The sequence below is a fragment of the Diospyros lotus genome, chromosome 2 (genome assembly GCF_014633365.1).
Source record: "Diospyros lotus cultivar Yz01 chromosome 2, ASM1463336v1, whole genome shotgun sequence".
NCBI classification, from domain to species: Eukaryota; Viridiplantae; Streptophyta; class Magnoliopsida; order Ericales; family Ebenaceae; genus Diospyros; species Diospyros lotus.
The window spans coordinates 42,323,992-42,333,226 of NC_068339.1; the positions used below are offsets into that span (position 1 = coordinate 42,323,992).

At 35.7% G+C, this 9,235-nt stretch overlaps 1 protein-coding gene across 1 annotated transcript; it reads left to right on the forward strand.

The window, feature by feature from the left end:
* The first annotated feature begins 1,889 nt into the window (after positions 1-1,889).
* On the forward strand, positions 1,890-6,626 carry LOC127794412 (auxin-responsive protein IAA27-like). The gene is made up of 5 exons (XM_052325470.1): positions 1,890-2,835; positions 4,001-4,227; positions 5,222-5,363; positions 5,573-5,634; positions 6,268-6,626. The coding sequence occupies exons 1-5, from the start codon at positions 2,309-2,311 to the stop codon at positions 6,303-6,305; spliced, it is 996 nt and encodes a 331-aa protein (XP_052181430.1). The 5' UTR covers positions 1,890-2,308; the 3' UTR covers positions 6,306-6,626.
* Positions 6,627-9,235: the final 2,609 nt, after the last annotated feature.

The window sequence follows — 9,235 nt, forward strand, 5'->3', positions numbered from 1 at the left end:
CCCCCATTAATTAATTAATTAGATTAAATCATCTAATTTGTTTTATTGATTAAAATGTTAATAATTTTAAAAAAGAACCCAAATTATAAGAACGGATGAGCTGGCAGCGTGGAAGCGTAGGTGGAGGAAGAAGTAGTAGTAGTAGTAGTAAAGGCAGTGCTCGTGTTTGGTTTGGTTGGGGCGGAAGCGATTGAAGTTGACCGTCGTCTTCCGGTCGTTGAGCTGGCTCGGCCGCTCAATGAATACATAAGGAGCCGGGTGTGACTCAACAACTCAAACGCCGTTATGTCCCCTAACCACCACATATGATGACGTGGACGAATCTCACTAGCCCATTCTCCGTATTTCGCTCTCCTCCGTCCGATCCCTCCGCACGCTTGTCCGCTTTTCTGGTTGTGGATTCGTCCCCACGATTTGACAGACACGAGCGCCCCCCCCCCCCCCCCCCACCCAAAATAAAAGGCAATAATAATACTAAAAATTAATAATAAACAAATAGTCCCAGTGTAAAAGTTTTTTTTTTTTTTCTGGGTGGGGGTTGGGTTCTCTTCTATTTTCCTGTCTGTTTTCCCTCGTTTTCTCGGGAGCCAAACGGAATCTACAGTACTCTCCGATGGGGCAGAGTTTACTGATGCAGAACTGCCGTTTTTTTAATATATATATATATATATTTTTAAATCTCTGTGTGTGTGTGATGTCCGTGTTGTGAAGTTGTGATAGTTCGGGCGTTTGATCTTTGGGGTCGGCTTTGGCAGCGAGTCCACAGATTTCTAGGGATTTTTGTTCGTATGTTGTCCTCTTCAATACAGCCGTTTATTTTCTGGATTTCAATTTCTTCAGCATGAGAGCATCCGATTCGGTTTTTGACACATTTGCGAACGAATCTAAGCAAATCTATCCTTCAAAAATGCAGGACTGGAATGAATTCTTGTCTTATGAGGTTGAAACTTCGAAGAGAATAGAGATAGAGAAAGAGAAAGAGAGAGAGAGAGAGAGAGAGGGGACTTTCAACACTGAGACAGTGTTGCGTTGGGCTCGACCAATCGCTTTCTTCTGCTTAGTATGTTCTTCTCCATCTCGCGCTTATCTCTATCCTTTCTCCATCTCCCTCCTCCGTGCGATTCCTCTCTCTCCCCCCCCAATCTCTGCGCATCTGCTTGGGCGCAGTTTAGCGTAGGAGGGGCGCATGTTAGCGTGGTTGATTAAAGTAGAATAATAATTGACAAGTGGTAACATGATCTTGCCGGGGGATTCTCGGTGACCTGTCGGTGGAATTGCCGGTTTGTGAAGGAGACAGAAAACACTAATCCGCACGCCCGCAAACCGTATAAAAGTCCTGTGCCCTGTTACTTGGATGCCGGTATTGCAAAATGCAAGCGTTGGGCACCAAAAAAGGTGCACAAATTATAATTTATCCTTATAATAATAACTGTAAAATTAGCTGATTTGATCTTCACACTACTTAGTTTGATTAACAAGATTTAACTACGAGATTAAATATTAAGTAAGGATGCAAGTGGGTTCTTAATTAATTTTATTTATATATTTATTTTGATAAATAAATTTTATGTTTATATCTCTTAATTATAAAGTTTTACATTTATTTTAATTTTAAATAAATTAATTAAGATTCATTAGACACTCATCTATATCCCTTTTTTTAAGTGTGTCTTAGCTAGTGGTTTGGTTCACCAACCAACTACTGTCAGTGGACCTAAATGGTTTGGCCTCAACCACATTAATTAGTACTCGAAATTACAAAAAGTTCCGGGCTTTTTGTTCAAAGAACTGGTTGATGTTTGTTTTACTGAGTAAATCTTGTTTCTCTGAACTAGCACGAGGGTTAATCAGTTTTTCTTTAAATTGTTATTAGAATTTGACCTGTGGAATGCTTTCAGTGCATTCATCAACTGGGGGTTATAGTACTGCTGTGCTCCTCCATTATTGCCTTTTTCTTATTTTGAGCCGACATTGCTTTTGTTTTGTAATTCTGAAAAGAAAGTAGCGTAATATTCCTCCATTTACTAATGTCGAATTACTTTTACACTTGTTGCAAACTTGCAATATAATATGGAGTGGGGATGACAAATTAAAGAAAAGTCCAAAGAAGCTTCTTTTCTGCATCAACAAAAACCAGCAACTTTGGGGGTACTCATCAGAAAGAGCCCTCTCCTCCTTTATCTCGTCCCTCGTGCTTTCAGTCAAGCTTATTCTCTCTTTCTCTTTTCTTTTCTTTTCTTTTCATCTTCTTTATTGAGTAGCTTCTCAAGGTTTTCCCTGGGTGTGTCTCTTCTGGGTTGAAAGTTTGATGTCTACACCATTAGAGCATGATTATATAGGCCTGTCAGAGCCTTCTTCAATGGAAAGAAGTTGCGATAAGGTCTCATCCTCAACCGTGTCTTCTGAGGATGAGAAGAACAATGTTCTGAACTTGAAGGAGACGGAGCTGAGGCTTGGTTTGCCCGGTTCAGAGTCTCCTGAGAGGAAGGCTGGACTTGGGGTGTCCCTTTTTGGGAAGGATTTGGAGGAAAAGAGCAGTGGGTATGCTCCCAGCCCTCTGAAAAACTTCGTCTCTGGTGCTAAAAGAGGGTTTTCTGATGCCATTGATGGTCCTGACAAGTGGGTTTTCTCTGGGAATGGCGGATCTGAGGTTGATTTGGGCAAATGTGCCCCTTTGTTCTCTCCTAGGGGTGGGAAAAATGGTTTGGAGAGTAGCAGTGCGCAGCAGTCTGGGACTAGCTTGAAAGGAGTTGTTCCTCCTTCCCCGAAACCTGTTCAAGAGAAGAATACCCAGCTTTCTCCTGCGAATCAGCACGGTACTGCTCCTGCTGCCAAGTGAGTTTCTGTCTTTCATCCTTTCCGTTCGAAAACTCTTCTACTTTCCATGAAATTGTGCCCTTAAGAGAGTTAATAATTTGTTATGTGTGGCTGTTTCTATGCTTATCAACTTCTACAGCCGCTCATATTGGGTTTTGATTTTCTTTCCCTCTGCTTATCTCTTTCCATTTCCCACCTGCCCGTCCACCTGATTTGGTGGTATTCTGCTGTGTTGGTTGCTGAAATGTATTGGAAGAGGAAGTAGAATTTCGAGCTTTGAAATCCTTGTATTTTGAAAGCCAAGCGTAAGATATTTAGACTATCTGGGCTTGTTAGACTTTTTTCTTGTTTCTTTTTTTTTTTTTTTTTTGGGGGGGGGGGGGGGGGGGGGGACTTAAGTATTGATTCAACGATCTGGAAATTTTTTCTGGGATTTTCTTCAAGACAAAATATAAAACTCGACTTCAAAGTTGAAACTTCGTATCCTTATTTTTGTACCTTTTTCTTGTAAACTGAAGTAAAATTTGCATCCGCTTCTGTCTCCGTTAAATGAGTTGTATTTTTTTTCTTTATTTCGACTAGGCAAAATTGGAACATTGGACCTACTGTAGCCACCCTTGCTCCTCAATCGCTGAGCCAAGACTTGCAGATTGGGGTAGTCTTACCCTGATATTCATGATGCTATCTTACCTGGGGCACTTCCTTCCTGTTCAAGTGTTAGCTCTGATTTTATTATAGTCCCTTTCTTGAGTTGTAGTTGCATATAAAAATATCCATAACATGCATGGGTATTTATATAGAAATGTGCAGTCTTGGGATAAGATATACATGCCTGCACATGCGCGTGCACACACATATCCTCTTGCAATTTATACATAGGTATTTATGTAGAGATGAGCAGTCTTGTGATACAGGCATACATGCCTGCGTGCACGTCGCGCGCACACATATCCTCTTGCAATTTATGTCTCACGATCACGATTTAGTTCACCAGAAAATTTCTTGGGAGTGGTTAGTCATATCCCTTTTCTTCAATTCCATTACGGCAGGTCGATTTCATCCCAACGTAATTAAATTGTTGTTCTGTTCCTTTTTTTTTTTCTTTTTCTTTTTTTTTTGTTCATGTATATTTGTGTTTTTGTCATATGGTAGATGATGACCACGTGTTATATTTCTGTCACAGGGCACAAGTGGTAGGATGGCCCCCAATTCGATCTTTTCGGAAGAATACCATGGCAACAAATTCTGCAAAGAACTTTAACGAGGATGAAAAGGCAGGATCCGGGTGCCTTTATGTTAAAGTTAGCATGGATGGTGCTCCATACCTAAGGAAAGTTGATCTGACAACATACTCCAACTATATAGAACTCTCATCAGCTCTTGAGAAGATGTTCAGTTGCTTTACAATTGGTAACTCTTTCTGTTCCCTCCTCTCTCTCTCTCTCTCTCTCTCTCTCTCTGTGGTAAAGATGTCATTGTTTCTATGTGCAATAGCTGATATAGTTCATTTTATCTGATGAAATTCAAAATTTTATATTTTATCTTGCAAAAAGCATAGATGATAATCTTTTAAGAGAATTACTGAAACAAATTGAAAGATTACTTTTTGGATAAATGACAAGATGGATATTTTATGGTACAGATAGAGACAAACCTTCTAAATATTGTAGGTTCCCTGCTTCATTATTGAGGAAAAGTTCCATCCTGCACGTTTTTAGCATGCAGTGCATCTTATTTGCTGTTTTTAAATTTATTAGTAGGCCTTGAGTTGTGAAATTGAATGAACTACTCAAAAAAGCCATGATTTTTGGTGGTTGAGAATTTATTTGTCAAAAGGACTTCTAGCAGAATGTAACATTTGTATGGTATACGGGGTAAATACTAAAATGATACTTTTACATATTTATTTTTGCAACCTTTTTGAATTTGGGTATATACTGGCTGAAGACATTTCTTAAAATTAGCTTTACAAAAAACACACATTGATATTGACATATTGATCTATTTGTTTGCTTTCATCCTTCTTTTTTCTTGTCATTATTTGTTGTAAATGGAATGAAGGCGATTTGTCACTTCTGTTGTTGAGTGAATATTTCAGTTTAAATTCAAAAGCACTCTAGATTGTGTTTCTTATAAATATACACACACAAAAATGTAGGTCTTTGCGCTTCTCTTAGCAAGAGTCCAGAATATTGTTTTTCTTCTCCTGTATGCAGGACATGATTTTTAACAATGTAATAGCAATTGTATAGATAAAACTCTTAACCATTCATGTATTCTAGTCTAATCTATACACCGAGTCATGGTTGCTTAGGGACAGAATTAATGCAGTGATCATGTGATTATATAATGAAATGTTCTATAGTTTTGGGTTTTGATTTGGTAAGTGTTTTGCGCTATACAGGGCAGTGCAGTTCACAAGGACTTCCAGGGAAAGATGGGCTTAGTGAAAGTAATTTGATGGATCTTCTCCATGGCTCTGAGTATGTGCTTACATATGAAGACAAGGACAGTGATTGGATGCTTGTTGGCGATGTTCCATGGGAGTAAGTTCTCTTTCCAATTGTCTGTCCTTGAAATTCCTGTTCAGCATCTCAGAAAATTGTTAATCTTTGTTTCTATGCTGTGAAGAGAAATGGACTGAACAGTTCAAAATTTCAATTTGGTGCCTTACTATCAGTTGTTAATTGATATTGTTCTTTAGCTTTTGCTGTGAATATGCATCAGCTAAGCTTGTTCTTACTTGTTATCACAGTATGTTCATTGATACATGCAAGAGATTGAGGATCATGAAAGGTTCGGAGGCAATTGGACTAGGTATTACAATTCTCATCCTATAGCATATGATATGCATTGCTTCTATTTTATTTTAGAAGTCCCATCATTTAAACACAGTTGAATTCTAGATATTCGTGGCTTGTCTTCTACCCTACGAAGTTGCATCATTCGAACAAGACCTAAATGTATCTGATAACTATGTTCCAGTTCAGTACCTGGAATTGTTGAATTTTCTGTTTAACATTTAATCTATGCATTAAACAACAACATATCAAACCTTAATCCAATATGTGGGGTCGGTGGCCTTATCTTCTTTAAGGCCCTTATAATTGATATTATATATGAGTATCACTCTAAGTTCTTCTGGGTCTTCCTCTTTACCTTTTTGCTAGTTTCATTCCATCCACTCTCCTTGTAAGAGTCCCTATTATTGCTCTTCTTCTTATATGAGCAAACTATCTTAATGATATCTCTCATGCAACTAATTTTCAATAAGAGTCACCAACTTTGTTACGAATAACATCATTTTTAATTTATCTTTTCTTGTATGGCTAGACATCTAATTTAATATCCTCGTCTCTATTTCTTGCATGTCTCTAATTTAACATCCTCGTCTCTATTTCTTGCATGTCTCTAATCCATGTGTAATTTGGCTGATTATGTTGCTTGCAGCTCCAAGGACCATGGAGAAGTGTAAGAACCGGAACTAAGCACCGGTAAGGCTAAAAAGAGAAAGGGAAGACCAAAGGGTTTTTAACTAGATGGCAGTGTCTGTTCCAGGATATGGTGATGTTTTTAAGCTGTAGGCATATTTTAGGGAGACATATAAATGGAGGATGTCCAGATGTTTAGGTTATTCTATTGGTTGGCTCAACTCAATCTGCATTCCTGTATTAGAAGAGAAATTGGTCTATGTAAATTGAGTGCTTGCTATTCTCCTAAAGATAATGCTTTTAAAAGATTGCTATTAGGGGTGTAACGGTTCGGATTGGTTCGGTTCTATAAAAATTTAGTAATCGAATTATTTTTAATGGTTTTGAAAAAATAAGAATCATAATTGAATCATTACATATATAAAATCAAATAATGACCAATCCATTGCATCGGACCGGTTTCGATTCGATTTTGGTTTTATCAAATTAACATTTAGTTTTTAAATATTTTCGTAAAATATGAAATTACAAATAAATTTATTAATAAAAATAAACTCATAACTTTATTAATTCTTCAAATCTCAAAGTAAAAGTAGAACAAAATAATTTATAGAATATCTCATCAAATTAGATTACATCGATTATTTAGTATAGTAATAGTGCATAAAAGTCTAGAAATAAAAGAGTTCATAAATAATAATAACCAACAAAAAAAAAGAAATAAACAAAAATTAGCAGATTAAAATTATAAGTAATAATATATTTATGCGTATGTATATATATATTTAAAAAATTATAATATATATAAGTATAATATCAGTTTTGGTTCGGTTCGAACCACAGTTTAAAAAGAAACTAATAACAAAATCAAATATATCGGTTCTCAATTTTTTAGAATCAGAACCTAACCGTTGAACCATAAAACTAATTCAAAAGACACAATTCGATTCGATTCAGTTTGATTCGATTTTACCGATTTTCGGATATTTTTTTATACTCCTAATTGCTATTTGCTCACATCAGTGGGAGGAGCTTACATTATAGTGTTGATTGCGTATGGCATATATAATTTGAGAGAACGGGGTGGTGATTTTCACTCTTAACAAAAAGTGAAATGTAAGCTTAAACAAATACTAGAGATTGTATTTGGATGGGGTTATTTGATTACATCATTATTATATCATTTCTCATTTTGAAATTTTAAATCATAATTAGTTGAAGCATTTGGATTTTTAGGTTGAAAATTTACCTTAAATTTGGACACAGCTTGAAATAACATTATTTGAGATCTCGTTATTTAAATGTAACTTTAGAAATTTGTATTGTAAGGTCACTTGTGCTTTCTTGCTTATATTTAGTATGTAAATAATATTTTCATGTAGCGTTTGTTAAAATGAGTAAGATGAGGTCATACTAAGATAAGGTTTAAAATGTTTTTTGGATCAACATATGGAATATTTAGGATATAGTTGTGAATTATTTTAAAAAATTTATTAAATTAGTTGTTAAATTTTTTAAAATGCATTAAAAGACATAAGTATAATTTTTTCTTATCTGTAACGTTTGTTTAAGATATACTTATTTTAAGAGGGAGAGAGAGAAATATATCTGAAAAATGTCAGATAAGAAGTCATATAATTTTTTTTCAAATGTCATCATATAAATTTAACAAATACATTAAAAATGACAAAAATTTAAATATTTTTTATATCTTATCATTTTTTTATCTATATTTTTGTTAATAAGCTATATTTTTAAGAGTAAGTTTTATTAACCATCATTGAGATTTGTTTACATTGTAATAATTATCCTTGTATTTTTAAAACAACAATGATTTTTTTTATATTAATTCTCATATAACACATGTTCTCTTACGTTAAGTAACGACAAATAATCATATTCAAAATTTTAAAATATTTTCTTCCCTTTTTACTCTCCTAAAATTTAAATAAAAAGGGCAATTTTTTTCTAGAACCTCACACTAGTGGGTTCCAAGACAAAGAGAAAGGAAGAGAGAAATGGGAGTGATTGGGCATGAAGAACCTTTGAATTAACTTTGAACCTTTGAAGAATTGATTTGGTGCCATCTCAACTTCTTCAAACTGTTTTGAACAAGTTCTTCAAATCCAAAGTTTGGGTTCAAAAATTTCAAACCAAGATTATGGAGGACACTTCTAAAAGAGAAATTCAAGAAAGTTAAAAGAGAGGGAGGGCGAGAGATAGATTAGTATTATTCATTGCTAATACGTTCAAAAATTATCATTCTTAATCAGCGTTAAAAGAAGACTAATAACTCTATCTTACATGTGATATTAATCATCATTGACAAGTGATGATCGGGTTCCAAAATACAATGGGGTTTCTTTCTATCATGGTGAGTTAACTCATCACCAATAGCCATTGGTGACCTAAGAAAGTGGAGAGAAGAGATAGGAGACGTGGAGAGAAGAGAGAAAGGAAGATATTGAAGCTCAAAGTAGCCTTCATATGCTTGATTTGTGAGACAATGCAACTACCTCCCACACACGTCCGATGGACCCTTTCGGAATAGGCCTTCTGGAGGGTTTTTTGGAATAGGCTTTCGGAAGCGCTCTTCGGAAGAAATCTTTGAAAATGACACATGTCTTCCTAGATCAGTGACACGTGCTCCTCGGCCACCAGCCTCGAAGCGTGAGCCTTATAAAAGCTCAGCTACAATTCTCAAAAAGAGATCCAGACATCGGTATACCATTTTCATTTTCCTTCCAAAATTTAGCTTATTTTTCTTTCTGTAATATTATTTTTCTTCTATTATTGACTTAAGTATTGGAGGGTCTTCGCAGAAGGAGAATCTCGCAAGCTTTTTAACCTTTGTTCGTTGTTCACAGTCTCTTCAAAAGCATTTCATTCGTTCCTTTGGAAGACCTCATTGTGACCAAGTTCTTGCAGAAGACCCTGCTCGTTCCTTCGAAAGCCATCTCCTACGCATCCTTAAGTTCCCTGGAAAG